The following is a 17998-nucleotide window of genomic DNA, read 5'->3' on the forward strand; positions in this document are numbered from 1 at the left end:
TTCCTGCAGGTACTCCGGTATCCTCCCACACCCCAACAACATGCGGGTTTGTAGGGTCATGGCCCACTGCAAATTATCCCTCATGTGTAGGGACTGGATGGGAAAGTGGGATAATATAGGACTAGTGTGAACTGGAGATGTGTGGTCAGAGTGGCCATGTGGACCAAAGGGCCTGTTTCCATGGTGTATCTTTCAACCTATCAATCAGTTCTGTTGTATGAGCAATGCAACAGGACAACATAGTGATGTCCTTCATCAATCCAGAGCAACAGTGTGGATGCAAGATGATGTTGCCATCACGTTCACTTCCATTTCGCAACAGGTTTATCGCACCAACTGAACCTGGCTTGGGATAAAGCTGGATGCTGCCTCACGCAATAACTATTTCCAGCGTTTTCAGTTTTTCCAATTGGAGAAAATTATATTGTTGCACCACATATTTCTGTCGCGCCATTGTAGGAGTAAAGTGAATACATTATACTTTATTTACTTAAATGTGACCAGGTTCTCTTTCTTTTTTTTAAAAAAAGAGCCCCAGCAATGAAATAAAACTAGTCCAAAAACTGGAAACTTTAAAATAAAATGTTCGTATGCAGCAAGCCACACGATTTGGTAGTTTGTATCTTTAATTTTTGTTTCAACTACAGATCGGTAATTATCGCAAATAAAACGAATGAGCAGGTTTTCCGCAGGTGACTAAGGCAGCTGAGCAGATTTGCCGCAGGCAGGTTTTTATCTCCAAGTGCATGGAGTGGGCGGGTGGTTGAGAGTACAGCAGTGACGCCAGGAACTGGAGACTATATTAGTTTGGAGCTGCCAGATATTAACTCAGTAAAGGCAGCTCCATACATTGACAAAAGGGGATTTCGTTGTCGGATATTTCATTTCAAATTAACAATGAAGATGCCAAATTTCAGCCTCGCCTTTCTTCTGGCCATGGTCTACCCCGCCGTCCTGTTGGTAAGTGTTTGTGGTTTGTTGAAGTGATCGTATGGTCTTTATTCGAACGTGGTTATAGTTTGACGAGGTATGAATCTCCCCACGTGAGTTACAACGCCCCGAGAATGTGCCTAAATAGAGAACATTGTGTTTAATTGTTCCTTTAAAATATCGTCTGGAAACATGAGAACACAATTACCTTGCAAGGGGACCGGAAAGAATATGATCGGATTTAACGTTGGGTTCGATTGTGCCTTAGAAAGGGCTCCTGGATCGGTCTGGCTTTTTATTTTGAACTAATGCAATACATGTCTAGAGAGCACACTTCACACTCCCCTTTCCATAGACACGCACACACAAAGTACCGAACCCCATCTAAACTGGAGTTACATTGATTTATTGTAACTTTCTTGCCCCTTTCGTTCTGTGTTTAGCTGAAGAAGAAGCAAGTAACTGTGATTCTTTGATTAACCATTGCCGTGTACACTAAACTGTTGCACATCGTAGTGGGCAACATGAATGACACACCGATGAATGCAATCTGCGTGCGATACAATTACCTGAAGGCATAATTGTGAGCCAGATCCTATTCTGAATGTGATACAGCGTGAAATGCATTCCTAAAGGAAATCTAACATAGGAGAAATCCGAATATTTTTATTCTGTTAACATTTTTGAACTCCGAGACGATCTTCTTTGATGACCCCCCACCAGCAAGATTTTTGAAATAAATATTTAAAAGATATATGTGATGTATGTGCGTACTTCTCTCAGCCTCTATCCCACGTGTTTTAATGACCTTTAATAAACATCAACAAGACTATTATAATTAAAACTTTTAAATATAATCTATACTCACTGTTTTGAATACTTTTCAATGTTTTGAATACTTTAGATATTTACTTCTTAATCTAACTAAAAGAGCAACCAGGATATTCGTGTTCCTCTAAGAGTTATTTCAAGGAGAGTAATGAAGGATGGTTGGGGTGAGGCGGGGGGAGGAGAGAAAGGGCGTCCTATTAAGGATTTGGTCTACTTGATGCTTATTTTGTGCGTGTGTTGTTTCTCCACACTCACTTGTTTTGAGGTGGTTAAAATCTGCTTTTGAATTATATTGTTAATATTTCATAAAGGTCAACTCTTAGTTCACGATCCTCCCAATGATCCATTCCTTTTAGTGGCTTTATCAGGATGTGATGCTAAATCCAATGTAATGGTTAAGATTGGACAGCAGTCAAGAAAACCAGACTTATCATTACAACTAACTAACTATTTACTTACATAAGTCTAGCCAGGTTGGTCCATTGCTCTGTTGGCCTTAGGTGTGAAATGTGTGCAAGGATGTCTGTATTGCAGTACATATATGGGAAGTCACAGAGCTGAGCCTGGCAACTTTAGATAGATCATATGTCAAATGATGGGCATGACTAAGAACTAAGAAATACTGACATGATCTGAAGATGGGCAGTGGGTGGAACACGGAAAGGTTGCTTTGGGCATAATATACATCATCCCCCCCCCCCCCCCCCCCCCCCCCCCCCCCCCAGAGCCACATTGGTCTCAACATGCTTAGGGATGTTATTGGCCTGACTGGATCTGCCACAATGTACACCTGTGTACGAGACCCATTCATTGCCCATTCCTGCCTGCACATACACAGCACTGCAAGTACTGGAAGAATCCAAATTGATTGTGTTGTGAAAATATGTCATTCAAATGAGACATGTACTAACCCTTCAAAAATATCTAAAAGTTTATTCCTGACAGTCTGCAGAACACTGAGTCTTGATGACCTGCCAGATATATAAGCCACTTTATAAAAGGTGCTTTGGCCTTTCAAACTGTTATTTGCTGGATATGATTTAAGTGTAATAATTACAGATTTACTGCATTTGATCTAATGAAAATCTTACTAATTTTAATCTTATGATGGATTGGTACTACATTTATGATTTATTGCATGTCAGGGAGGAGTGCCCAAGTAGCTTAGTCTATTGAGCATCAGACTTTTAAACTGAGGATCCAGGATCAAGTCCCTGTTCAGGCCCTTAAAGTTAAGCTGAAAAGAGTGCAAAGGAGATTTACGAGGATGTTGCCAGGACTTGGGGGCCTGAGCTATGGGGAGAGGTTTGGCAGGCTAGGACTTTATTCCTTGGAGCACAGGAAGACGAAGAGTGATCTTGTAAGTGTGTAAGATCATGAGGGGGATATATAGGGTAGGTGTACAGAGTATTTTACCCAGAGTGGGTGTACAGAACAAGCTGTCAGAGGAGGTAGTTGAGGCAGGTACTATAACAACATTTAAATTACATTTGTACAAGCACATGAATAGGAGAGATTAAGGGGGATACGTGCCAAATGCAGGCAGGTGGGACTAATGTACAGTAGATGCGGCATCTTGGTTGCCGTTGCCAAGTTGGACTGAAGAGCCTGGTTCCATGCTATACATAACATGCAGTTAATATTCTATTTGCTATTTGCTTCCGGTTTTGATTATTGAATGCCATTTTCACCCTTGTAGTATTTTGCTGTTGCGGTGCAGCTTTATCTTCAGTTGGTTTTAATTAGCTAATTGTTATTACCCAATTATCTGCCAACCATGTAATTAAAACCATTTCTGCAAAACTCTGTTTCATTGGCATGGCAAACCAATTGACTGGTGTAAAAACCTTTGAATTGGTTTGATATTTTCTACAAAATTCACGGAAGGAAAACAATGATCTTCTTTTATGGTTGTGTCATTTAAGTACCTGTGAAGAAAAAGACAAATTCATTTATAAATGACCAATAATTGTTGGCTCTTAATGGGACTTGCAATATTTTTGAAGGTGGCTCTGTGTCTATACCTTCATACCAGGTGTAGACATGTTTTGTTTCATTAACTTTGAGCCCAGTAATTATAATTATTGCTTACCTTGCATAAAATGTGACTTTTGTCAAAGATTGTTTAAATAATCATTTAATGAAAAATTATTTTAATTTCTTTATTTGTTCATGTCTTGGTGATTTTGTAAATAAAATCCAAAAAAGAAATGGGAGTGGACCATAGAGGCCATCTCACCTGATTTTTGATTCAGTGAGATCTTGACAGATCATCTCCAATATATGATAACCCCACCCAATTGCCATATCCTCAAAGAATCCAGAAATCTATCACAGCTGAAAATATGCTCATTGACTAAGAATCCACTGTTTTCTGGATAAAGAGTTCCAAAGATTAAGAATTCTCAGGGTAAAGATTTTTTTTCTTCTCTCAGCCATAAAATGTCACCCTCTTACCCAGATGTACTGCACCTAGTTCTGCAGAAAAAGAAAACAGAAGTCGTCATTCAGTCAATTCTTTCTAGATCCTGAGATAATCTTTCATTCCTCTAAATTATAGTGAATACATGGTCCCTCCTGCGAAGCAGTGAAATGAATGTTCACTGCATTGAAAGGAAGTGTATCCATCCTTGGTTATGCAGAACAAAGCAACATCGTTCTAACAGTGTGGACTTGCCAGTTGCAGCAAACCATCCCTCCTTTTGTACTGTGGCCACCCCTTGCAATGATATCCAATGAGGCAGCATAAAGTGGATCACGCAGGTCACAGTGCATCTTCAGACCCACAATATAAATATATGTAGACGTGCTTGCACATATTTGCCTTATGATGCTCGAGGATAAATATATATAACTTCACCAAAATCTGGAAGCTTTATGTTCCTCTGCCCACTCATGATGCCAACAGATTACTTTCATTGTTTTTTCCTCTATTTTGTACATAAACATTTTTTTTGCACATTGACATTTACTGGTCTTTCACCATTCTATACTGAGCAAGGTGACTAATCTCACAATTCACTACAATATATTCCTCTAGCCTCATTTTTTTGCCCACTCAAAAACATTGTTTTATTGCATCCTTCTTGTGGATTGCTTTCCCAACTAGTATTGGATTTGTTCATTTGTGGAGGATTAATGATTAGAGTAAGGTACTGCATTTAATCGCACTCTCAAACTTTAAGAGTTTTTCTGCACAGACTTTCAGTGGAAGAGATGCAGATGAAATCTTATTCATAAATGGCTTAAGGTAACTTAAGGATATTGATATCTGCTTATGTTTTACTGTTTCTTGTTGATTGCTGGAGGCAAATTCTGCCGTTTCAAATCTTCTGTAAGGGTGTGGTGACTAATGTAGCATTAAGACTTTTCCAAACAAATGAGTATTTATTTCATTGCTATGAGCAACATACAAGTCCTGATCAGTTGACTGAAAAAAGAATAACATCAAAGAGAAACCAAAATGAATCAAATCTATGTTTGTCCAAGAAACGCCAGGGCTCACCAGTATGCTCCATTTGAATGTGTTATTTACTTGTATACAATTATGTTTTAATGCATGTGTTGGAATTGAGATATAATAACAGTGTACTAGAGGAGGTATTTACCATAGTTCACCAGGCAAAACTGAATCCTTCTGTTTTCCCACCTTGCTTCCAGACGTGCTCCATGGATGTTTTTAATCATAATTTACTGTGATTATTAGTTAAATTACTATGCATTAAATTATGAAAGGACACTCTGGGACAGCTTTTGCAAGCTACACTCTGGTGCAGAGCCTGAGTTGAAGGGAAGACTACTCTGAAAATGCGACATATGAACTAGTGTCTTAAATTCTCGAGACTTCCCCATTTTCTCGTACTTGAATCAAAAGTTGGGTGTTTTCAACAGTTTTGTTACATTTCCAAAAAATATTTTTTTGAGCCCTATCATTGATTCTAACTAGCTTTGCCCGAAGGCTTCCAAATCACGCAAGTGTGAAATTAAAGCAGGGCGGTTTTGTGTCTGGCACCATTCCTGACTGCCGCTGGCATTGGACTTGACCGGGCCCATCTCCCGGATAGTCCAATCATGACTCCTGCCCATGCTCATTAACCTGGTATAGATATGGATGGCCAAACGCAAAGTCCTCCAGAGTTTGGCCGTCCAATGGGGCTTCAGAGGGCAAAGTGCTGAGGCGCTAACCTAATGTCTCTGACAGGTTTTGACAGAACGCACAGCTGGAGGCAGAGTTTTGCCTCCAGGAAACGCTGCAAGGATTTTAAGTTCTTTTAATGCAACTAACTTTCAGAATTAAGAAAATAACATTGAAATTTTTTTTAAAAAATTCCAGGGTGGCACGGTTGCACAGCTGCTGCTGTACAGCACCAGAGACCCGGGTTCGATCCTGACTACGGGTGCTGTCTGTGCGGAGTTTACACGTTCTCCCTGTGATCATGTGGGTTTTCTCTGGGTGTCCAGTTCCCTCCCACGCTCTAAAGATGTGTGGGTTTGTAGGTTAATTGGCTTCTGTAAATTGGAAATCGTCCCTAGCGTGGACTCGATGGGCCGAAGGATATGTTTCCACACTATCTCTAAAGTCTAAAGTCAAATTAATTCTTAAATACGTCATTAAAACATCATATATCTCACCAGCAATCTTACTTTCCCTTGTGCTTTTATCAGCTTGGCTAGAGTTTGCATTTTAACCCATGCAATTCTTAAAAATGCCTGCACAGCTGGACTCGATAGAGAGTCCAGGCTTGCGGTGTGCTGACTGGTGCGACACTCAGTAATCTTGGAATTCCATGTCTGGTACCATGTACTTAAAAGCGCAAGACTTGCTGAAGTTTCCATGGCTGAAACCCAGCTCTTCTGATTGAGACTGCTGACTCCAGCCCAGCAAGATTGGTAATCAAGTTCATGTCTAGATGGTTCTTAAATGAATATATTGCACTATTCTAGGTGTCACCTTTTGCATCAGATGTTGATCCTGTGATAATGAGAAGGATGGGATTAACTTTATTGTCCTCCCCAATATTTACTCCTCAATGAACATCAATTTTAAAATAAAATGATCTGGACATTATTATTTTGTATTTTGTGGCAAACCACCTCTTTGAAAGTTCATGCCACACTTCCTACATGTATAAAATTATGTCCATTTTTTTGCAGCTCAGAAGGAAGTTTTAAAGTAGTTATGGAAAAGGACAGGGTGGTCCCCAAGTTAAAGTTCTGAAATGGAGTACAGCCGACTTTGATAGTATCAGACAGGACCTGCCCAGTGAATGGTAGTGGCCTGGAGAGTGTTGTAGAGCAGAGAGACAGGTATATAGATCCCTGAAATTGGCATCATAGGGTGGTCTGAATGCTTTTGGTACATTGGCCTTCATCGGTCAGGGTAGTGGGTATAGAATTTGGGATGTTATGTTACTGTTGTACAAGACGATCGTGAGGCCACACTTGGTTCAGTTTTGATCACCCTGCTATTGGAAGGATGTTGCTAAACTGGAAAGAGTGCAGAGAAGATTTAATGGAAAGTTGCTAGAGTTGGAGGGCTGAGCTATAGGTAGATGTTGGGCAGACGAGGACTTTATTACCAGGAGTGTAGGAGAATGAGAAGTCATCATATAGAGTTGTATAAAATCATGCGGGGAATAGAAACGGTGACTGCACAGTCTTTTATCCAGAGTAGGGGAAATCACCAACAAGAAGATGTATGTTTAAAGTGAGGGCGGCAAGATTTAATACGAACCTGAGGGACAACCTTTTCACTCAGAGGATGATGAATACATGGAATGAGCTCTCAGAAGAGGTGGTTGAGACAAATACTATAATAGCTTTTAAAGGACAGTTGGACAGATACATGGATGGAGAAAGGTGTGGAGGGATCTGGGCCAAACATGGACAAATGGGACTATCTTATCTAGAGCATCTTGGTCAGCAAGGGTGAATTATGCCAAAGGGCCTGTTTCCTTGCTGTATGAATCTATGAAGCAGTTCAATTCATTTTAGTTCATCCTAACTCCATGTTTTACCAATCCCATTACCTCGAGATTTCCCCATTGGCTTGGAAATTATTCTTCCTTGTGTCCTGATCCAATACCAATTTAATGGCATGAATTCTGCTTCTGCCACCCATAGGGTCAAGAATTCGTAATCGCGCCCACTCTAAGATTTAATTCTCAAATCCTTTCCTTTCTGTATCTTTTATTAAAATGGTTTAGATCTCAAGATTTAAAAGAAAAATAAGTGTGGTTACTGTTAGAATGTTTTAAATTAAAAAAAAAAACCCTTATTGGCTGTAAAATACCTCGGTGGTGAAAGTTGCCAGATAAATGCAATGTAGAATCTTTGTCTCTATGATTTCTTAATTAGTATTAAGATGGAGTTAAAATAGAGTATTATAATTAAACCACAGAGCAATTGGGAGCAATTTTTCAAGTTGATTGCTCCCATACGTTTTTTTTTAAATGGAGAGCTTTAGCTATTAGAGCAGTATGAAATTCATTGTGAATGGACAAATATAGCTTTATGTGGAATATTGGTCATTTTCTAATCTAAACATAATCTGTCAGTTTTCAGTTATACAATATTAATTACAGGATGAGCCCAGCAAGGCATTGCAATCAGAATTGGCTATCAATTGGGGGGAAAAAGGGTATCTTATAATGCAATAGAGGGGAAGCAAGAAAATGAACATCTAAAAGGAAACTGATTTCACTAGAGCAGTGGTTCTCAACCTTTTTTCAGTGATGTACCCCCTGTGAAATATTTTTTCAGCCAAGTACCCCCTAACCAGCGCAAAAATATAGGCCTACATATATGTAGGCCTATATTTTAAAATCTCACGTACCCCCTGGAGTGCCTTCACGTACCCCCAGGGGTACGCGTACCCCCATTTGAGAACCACTGCACTAGAGAATATAATGCTTTATTTTCCCAGTAGATTTTCACTAGATCAAAAGATGGCTTTGCTCACTATTAATTACTGTGCACAAATTTTTAGGGAGTTGAGTCGGGGGATATCAGGAAGTTGGTACTCGCACTGGTTAAAAATCAACACCACAGGCGCAAGGACTTGCTTCTTTGTAATGTTCTTATACTTTAGATTAGTTCTGAATCGTCAATTGCATTCAAGTTAAAAGATAAATGTTACATCTGCAGATGTATATTCCATGCCGTCATCAATGATTTCCTGAAGTTTTTTTTACAGTAATTTTGTGGAACTAACAAAACCAATCCACATTTGCAGCAGTTGGAAAAGCAGTGTTATAAAGGTCCATATCCTCGTATGCAATGCCACATTTATTCAAGATTATTATTTGGTTTTGTTTTCATGCTCCTTGCTGTTATTTAACATGTGGGCTCCTGTTGAGTGTTGCAAGCTATTCAGAAGTTAATGGAGGCATTGTAACTTTATGAAGCGGCTCAATATGAATGTATGCACTTGAACTGTTCAGTTGAAGATTTCTCCACTGTGGTCATGGTTCAGAGTACTAGCACATTTTTCTCATTCTCTCTCAAGGTCGGTTGTGTTCCAAAGTGTTGTCCTGGCACGTAATCAACGAGCTTTGCATTAAGGCATTCTTTACCATGCAGAACAGATTGCATGGTCAACTCGAAATTTTTCAATACACTTCTCTTCCCAATCAAAGCGGTGAAGTTGCTCTCCCATGTGGAGTTCACCAATGGAACACAGTTAGCAAGATCTTGGTGATCAGTTGCAAGAACACTGGGCTTTCTTAATCAGACACATATCTGGGGGATTTCTAAACTTCCTTGTATTTGTACGGGAAAATATTGGCAGTTCTCAGAAGAACTCTTGACATTTGCCCTGGAAAAGCTGTAAAAGGCATGCGTAGTCCCATAGCAATACTCTTCATTATTACTCAATTATTAGTAAGTTATTCATTTTTATGTATTATTCTGAAGGGCTGTCAAATTTAATTAGACACTATGTGCAAATGTCTGAAGAAGGGTTTCGACACGAAACGTTGCCTATTTCCTTCACTCCATGATGCTGCCTCACCCGCGGAGTTTCTCCAGCATTTCTGTCTACCTATGTGCAAATGTATGTTGAGTAAACACCTTCTTTCCCTCCTTGTTTTCTCTTTTCCCCTTGGTCTTGCAACATGATTGGGATTCTTTTCAACAATTTTGCCATATGCTGTGGTAGTGGCTGTTTGAGTTATAAAGATAGTTACATGCATGGAAGCAGACCTTCAGCCCATTTTATTTATGCCAACCAGTTGCTTATCTGCCTCAAACCATGATTTGGAGAATATAATGTTTTGATTTGTTTTTTAAAGGAAAGTAGTTGAGATATTGGTGGTAGATATTTCCATGTGGAGCAAATTATTTCTGAAATTAGAGTGCTATTGGCCCCATATAATAAGATTATTGTATCATTTATTGAATGGAACATTGCTATTTGGTCACACCATGGCTACGTCTCAAAGTAAATGACTAGACACGTCTCTAGAACTGATGTGATGACTGCTGAATGCATAAAGAGAATAAGACTTGTTTTAGGTAACAACATCTGAAGTTAGTGTGATCTTTTGATCTGATTTGATTGCATCGATCCTGTTATTCCGCGTCACCCTACCCTAACTTCTCCATTTCTATGCAGGGGCAAGAACCTAGTTTCAGAATTAATTTAACAGTTTGTCATTATATTACTTCCGTCCACATTGTTTCACTTCTAAAGGAATTGATCTCCATTTGAAATTCAGCATTGTATATTTTATGTAATCGAGCAATGTATTTAATCCATGGATTTCTATCAAATGTAACAAGGATTATTGACCAGCAATATGAATACTCAATGATGTTTCTAATTTTAAACACCATCCTATTCCACATAAAACAAAGTTTCATAGAAGTCGCAATCTGAAACATCACCTATCCATGTTCTCCAGAGATGCTGCCTGACCTGCTGAGTTACTCCAGTACTTTGTGTCCTTTTACAGAAGAGAAATTTAACTTCCTAATTCTTTGTTACAAATAGGTATAATATCTAGTCATTAAAATAGACATTACATAGGAACACATGCAAGGAATTTATTGTGTACACAAATATAACACCACATTGAAGCTAAATATATTCCTAAAGTCTGAATGTACTCATGAAAAAATATTAATTTGCTTTTTCTTTCCCCGACTCAACAACAAAAAAAGATTATTGGACAACTTCTCTTCCCTTAAAGGCTGGTGTGTTTGAGCATGCAGGTACCTGTCTATAGCCCAGTATCTGTGTTACATGGTACATGTGTTACATGGATAGGAGATGACGTTGTCATTGCGACAAAATCGCAATGATGGTGGTTTAATCATCTTATCCCTCACAACGTTTCTAAATTATTGGTCCACATAGCTAGTCATAGAGTGATACAGCGTGGAAACAAGACAATTGGCCCAACTTGCCCACACTGGCCAACATGTCCCAGCTACACTAGTCTCACCTGCCTGCAGTTGGTCCATATCACTCCAAACCTGTCCTATCCATGTACCTGTCTAACTGTTTCTTAAATGTTGGGATTATCCCAGCCTCGACTACCTCCTCCAGCAGCTTGTTCCATACACCCACTGCCCTTTGTGTGAAAAAGTTGCCCCTCAGATTTCAATTAAATCTTTTCCCCTTCATCTTAAACCTATGTCCTCTGGTCCTTGATCCACCTACTCTGGGCAAGAGACTCTGTGCAACTCCCCGATCTATTCCTCTCATGATTTTATACAGAATGTATATTTAATTTGTCACATACATATTTCTGCCTAAAGCTGGTTTTATAATCTTTAAAAGTAAGAGTTCAATGGACCTAGTGTATATGATCTTGGATGACTGTAGTTCAAAGTGCTTCCCGTAACTGCCAAATATTTACATAATAACTCCAATGGCAACAGTTGTTTGGAGAATATATTGGCTCTTAAAGAGAATGAATTCTGATGGTTTGTTTGCCTGTATAGTTGCTCTGGAGGGAAAAATGCATATTTTCAGTCTGCCATTTTATAGTTACTGATAAAAAAAATTCTGGCAATTCATGAAATATTGCATTCATTTTTTTGCAAAATATATGGAAAAATAAAACACTATAGAACTGGTCGTTAAAACAATATTCAATTACGAGTCATTTGAAATCTAAGTAATTTGCTTAATCTTAAAAAATCTAGCAAATCTGTTCATTACATCATGCAGAATGATGCCAAGTTAACCCCCCCCCCCCCCCCCCCTGCCCCCCCCCCCCCCCCCCCCCCCCTTACCTTAGATAGGCTGGGTGAGTGGGCAAATGCATGGCAGATGCAGTATAATGTGGATAAATGTGAGGTTATCCACTTTGGTGGCAAAAACAGGAAAGTAGACTAATATCTGAATGGTGGCCGATTAGGAAAGGGGGAGATGCAACGAGGCCTGGGTGTCATGGTACACCAGTCATTAAAAGTAGGCATGCAGGTGCAGCAGGCAGTGAAGAAGGCGAATGGTATGTTAGCATTCATAGCAAAAGGATTTGAGTATAGGAGCAGGGAGGTTCTACTGCAGTTGCACAGGGTCTTGGTGAGACCACACCTGGAGTATTGCGTACAGTTTTGGTCTCCTAATCTGAGGAAAGACATTCTTGCCATAGAGGGAGTACAGAGAAGGTCCACCAGACTGATTCCTGGAATGTCAGGACTTTCATATGAAGAAAGACTGGATCGACTCGGTTTGTACTCGCTAGAATTTAGAAGATTGAGGGGGGATCTTATAGAAACTTACAAAATTCTTAAGGAGTTGGACAGGCTAGATGCAGGAAGATTGTTCCCGATGTTGGGGAAGTCCAGAACAAGTGGTCACAGTTTAAGGATAAGGGGCAAATCTTTTAGGACCGAGATGAGGAAAACATTTTTCACACAGAGAGTGGTGAATCTCTGGATTTCTCTGCCGCAGAAGGTAGTTGAGGCCAGTTCATTGGCTATATTTAAGAATGAGTTAGATGTGGCCCTTGTGGCTAAAGGGATCAGGGGGTATGGAGAGAAGATGGGTACAGGATACTGAGTTGGATGATCAGCCATGATCATATTGAATGGCGGTGCAGGCTCGAAGGGCCGAATGGCCTACTCCTGCACCTATTTTCTATGTTTCTATGTGGTATGCTGTCCAGTGTTGGACATTTCCACCCTGGGGAAAATGGTTCTGACTGTCTATCTTTTCTATGCCTCTCATAATTTTACATACTTCTATCTAGTCTCCACTCAACCTTTGATTTTCCAGGGAAAACAATCCAAGTTTACCTAGCCTCCCATTGTAGCAGAAACCCTCTAATCAAGGCTGCATTCTGGTACAACTCCTCTGCACCCTCTCCAAAGCCTCCACATCTTCCCGGTTAATGGGACGACCAGAACTGCACACAATACTCTAAATGCTGCCTAACCAAAGTCCTCTGGGGCTGCATCATGACTTCCTGACTCTTATAGGCCTTTCTCACGGGGCGACTTGACGCAAGAGGTAACCAGAGTTGAACATCGTGGGAACCTCGTACGATAACCGTACGGCATTCGTGGACCACCGTGGACCACTGTGGTGCTAACGGCAGGTACTCGTGTAACTTGTTGACTCGGGAGAAAATTCAAGCAAGCTTGAATTTCTCCAAGAGTGACTTGTACACTTGTGGTTGACCATTGAAACATTATATGGACGTAGTGGCCAGTGCGATATCCGTATTAACTCTTGCGTGTACCGTGGGAACTCCTGCAAACGGTGAACCCGGAAGCTGGACAGAGGGGACAGAAGGTGAGTAATCTGGAATGAACATGCTGGTCGTTCTCTGCCCACACGATCTCTACGGAGCTTCCAGGCTGTTTATATATAAAAGAGCATTCCAAAAGTGTCTCACCAGCAATCTGCAGCCTTCAAGAGGTCTTTTTAAATGAAGTGTTTATTTCCAACGTCTGGTAAGTTTCGGTAGAATTGCCACCAGCGTTTAGAGAATATGTACCTGTGATTTTGTCCTATTTTTTTCTAATACTCATTAAATCAATGGGAGACTAAAAGTGGCATTTAGATAAACAATGTTGCTGCCATGGCGAATATCGATGTTATTATCTTTATGTAAACTGTGAGGGTTCGCAGCTGCCACAATGCGTCTGACGAGTTATACCAATGTAATTTGGCACAAGCTGGTTAAATTGTGGGAAAAACTCTTCAAAGCCCTTCCAAGACGGAGGAATTCCCCAGAAAGTAGCTCGTTTTCTTTTGTAGAACTTTCCTCTGTCAACGCATAGATCTACAGTTAGGGAACCAACTGCCGGTACTGATGTATTTGAGTGTTTCAGGGAATTTCCTCTGATTATTTTCAAGCTTTGTCCATCTCTTTTGAACTCATTTGATTCGATACTATTTGATTTTGGAATGGTGGTTACTTATTATACAAATTATGTGATCTATTTTCTGTTCCTATGATTCTCTAAGTACTTTGTTTATAAATTCTGAACTCGTGAATTCGAGATTTCAGTGGTTTTCTGTATGCGGCTCACTCAGATACACTTGGCACAAACCGGCTTTTCCCATTTGGACCGTATAAGCCGTTTACAATCGCGTTGGACTCACTACATTTCTATGATCTGTAATCGTTTAACATTGAGTATAAACGATTATATTTAATACTCGGAATGCATATTGATTTTAGCGATGCCATATAACTTTCTCTGTATGTGAAGGGAACGATCGCTTCTAGTATGTTTACACCTCTCTGTAAAACATCCATTCTTAAAAAGGTGGTCTCAATATCGCTAATGGAACATGTGTCAATGTGTCAAAGCACTTGTAATGCTTGTCTAAAAAAAAGTGACATCATTTGTGCCACGTGATGATTTAACAACACTTCACAGTTCACAATGTTCATTCAAGATTTAACGGGAAAGCTCGGGAGACGGACAAGTCACTCGCACAAATAACAGAAATGCCGAGTACCCGTGGGAACTCTTTATCTACCCCCCGTTATATCGTGTGATATCGTGCTAGACCACGACCACTTCACTCTGGTTACATCTTGCGTCAAGTCGCCCCGTGAGAAAGGCCTATTATGCTCTTTCTGACGCTTGCAGACTTCCTGACTCTTCTTCTGTCAGTTAGTTTAATAACACTTGTACAAGTCATTGGAAGAACACATCTTGATTGTAGTAAGTTTGATTTGTGTACATGTTGTGTGCTGTTGAGTAATGATTTGGACCACAGATTGGTGGAGCAGATGCATTGTCACCACAGGAAGCCTGAAATAAAGTTTCACTTGCTGCATGGCAAGATCAGTATCAAGATACTGCAAAGCATAAACGTGAAAATCTTGCTTAACATTTTCTCCATAATTATGCACTTACTAATTCTGATTGGAGCTTATTGGAGCTTAAATTGAAGTTTTTTAATGATGTGTACTGTTTCTATTTATCTCAAATATATATTTATCGATCCACATTTGAATCATACCTTCACAGCAAAATGTTTAACTTGCACAACCTAATAACTAAAATTAACAAACTAAAACAGGACAAGAAAACAACAAAAAAAGAAAAAACAGACGGACTGCAGGCGAGCCGTAGCTGCTAAGGCAGCGCCGCCACTTCCGAAGCTGATTATTGCTTGTTATTTTCTTAATGCTTGTTATTTTCATAGCTGTTGTTTTACTAATAGCTAAATCTGATATCATTTGGAAATCAAATCCCCAAACATTTCTGAAGATTGAATAGAAATATTGTCAGACTTCACAATGCCGTTATTATTTCCCTTGTATGTTTAGAAATCTCACACTTTTTATCTGACTCTAGCATCAGTTACGGCCACACCTGGCCCACATGCCCATTAATACATGGCTGACTGAGCATGGGATGATCTGCAGATAGGAAGTAATGAGATAATAATTTCTCGATGTGTATATATATCTACTGATTTACGATGAATAAAGGAAAGACAGATAAGGTGTTATTGCGAGATTCCAAATTTCCAAACGTACAGAAGATACGAACAGGAAGCTTAGGTTGACACAAAATGAAGCACAAGTTAGCCCACCGGTGGAATACATTTAGTTTTCCCTATCATTTCAGAATGATGTGATTGCACTACAGTCTTCTTGGGCAGTATCATGAGAGGATGACTTGCTTCCACTCAAGTTTTAATGGGTTCTGAGGTGACTGATGTGTTCAAAATGGACACTACGGGCTTTGGGGTTGTAGGTATCTGATCTGTTGGGCAGGTAAACAATTTGTGAACTGCTGTGCTCTGTCAATATTTACAAAGAGTTTCTATGTGGCCCTGATCCATGAACTTCCATGATATTTACAATACCTTTCCAAATGTTCCTTCCCCACCGCCAGTAGTCATGGCCCAGCGATTTCAAGGAGTCAATAAAGGTGGATATTTTTCAACTTGGCTCTGAGCACATCCTTGAATCTATTCTTCTGTCTGACTAGCAATCTCTTACCCTGACTGAGGTGGGGTAGGCCTCAGGGTTTTGTGTCACCATCTGTTGCTTGCCCATCAGGCTGAGCACTGAGTACAACTGAAGTCTCAGTGCTGGGGGTGTTGGTCTACAAGAGGACAACAATGTTGGATTATTTAGCCTACATGGAATTAGGAGGTCCATTGACAACATTAATGGTGTCTTCCCAGTGTCTTGAGGTGCCTACTGTATGTAGAAATACAGGGGCCTTAGCTTGGGTTACAACATGGAAAGGTGAAAGCTGAAGACAGGTTTAGTTGTGGAATGTAATAGTGAAGAGTTTAAAAAGAGTGGATAAGAATGACTTATTTCCCTCGGCATAAAGATCAATACCAGTGGTGCATGGATCTAAGTGGAAAACATGGGTTAGAGTGTTCTGGGGGGGGGGGTCAAAAATGCATTTCCTAAAAAGGCTTTAAAAACAGCAAAAACATCCTTAAAGTGTTAAAAAAATCGGTAGGTTTGGGCTAACAGTGCGTAGAGGTAGATTGGGAGCTGAAATGTGGGTTTCTGGGTTGGGTGGGTCTGCTTCTGCCAGTCCTGACATGATCAGTAGAATGACCTCATTCTGCACCGGATCTGTCAATGGATTCTATGTCAGGGCTTGACAGAATGCATCAGATTTAATCTAGGAGACTTAGGCAACTGATTCTTGAATTTCTTCTTGGCAGGTTTTTTAAAGCTTTAAAACACTTGGAAATTGGGCAATATCAGCACACTTCCGCTTTACAGCAAGTTGTGCTGATCATGAGCTCTGATTTCTGTGTTGTGGTTCACATTTTGTGCAGGGAAACATAATTGATTTCTCTTCCAGCTGCTCACCTGGAATCTCTCTGGGTTGAGGAGGCTCCAAAATGACCGGTATGATGGAAGTTTGGGCCCAAAATGTAGGTTTACTTTGTTAAACTTTGATCTTTCAGCCAAGTGGAACCACGAGAGTTGGGGCTATCAATGTGATGATGGTGTTTCTTCTTGCTAGGCGTAAATAGATTCATAGAGGGTGTTACAGTGGAAACAGGCCCTTCTGCACAAGTTACCCACACCAGCCAATATGTGCCATCCACACTAGTCCCATCTGCCTGCTTTTGGCCCATATCCCTCTAAACCTGTCCTATCCATGTACCTGTCTAAATGTTTCTTACATGTTGTGATAGTACTGCCTCAACTACCTCCCCTGGAAGCTCGTTCCATACACCCACCACTCTTCGTGTGGAAAAAGTTACCCCTCAGGTTCCTATGAAATCTTCCCCCTTGCTTAAATAGATGAAGTGTTTCTGTAGAAAGCCTCACAACGATCTGCTCTGACTCGTGCAAGATCTTCTGTTTTGAACAGCTGTTATCCGTCGGAACCTTTGGTCCTCATGGGCATATATAGAAGACAACTCTGTGAATCGGTGCGTAAGCTGTCTGGACATGGTGAAACCGAGTTTTGAAGAATGAATTAGTGAGTGATATTGGCCCAAAAGAATCCTTCAGGTGGTGAGAACTTCGATTTCCCATAGTGTTGTGCTAAAATGGTAGGACATCAATTATCATTGCGAAAGATTGGGAAATTTGCTGTGACTCGCGTGTTACAATGCAATAGCCACATTGAATTGAACTTCAATATTAGTACTGAATATCTTACCCATAACCTTCCACAAGTCCGTTAACAGAGCTTCATCAGCACTGACGTTAGATTCAAAAGTGCAGCTCACATAGATTTCCTGATTTTTTTTTTTTTTTTCTAGTCGATTTGAAGTCATAATTCAGAAGTTTTTCTTTTAAACAGTGTGAGTGAACCGATCTGT

General features: G+C 40.1%; 1 protein-coding gene across 1 annotated transcript in view; it reads left to right on the plus strand.

Annotated features, from left to right (window-relative positions):
* Nucleotides 1-757: 757 nt before the first annotated feature.
* sdc1 (syndecan 1) overlaps nucleotides 758-17998 on the plus strand; it is a 43940-nt gene continuing 26699 nt past the window's right edge. The window contains exon 1 of the mRNA XM_033021511.1: nucleotides 758-960. Within this exon, the coding sequence (XP_032877402.1) occupies nucleotides 898-960 (63 nt within the window). The 5' untranslated portion in view covers nucleotides 758-897. The remainder of the gene's footprint in view (nucleotides 961-17998) is intronic.

Source organism: Amblyraja radiata, chromosome 5 (genome assembly GCF_010909765.2).
Source record: "Amblyraja radiata isolate CabotCenter1 chromosome 5, sAmbRad1.1.pri, whole genome shotgun sequence".
Classification (NCBI taxonomy): Eukaryota; Metazoa; Chordata; class Chondrichthyes; order Rajiformes; family Rajidae; genus Amblyraja; species Amblyraja radiata.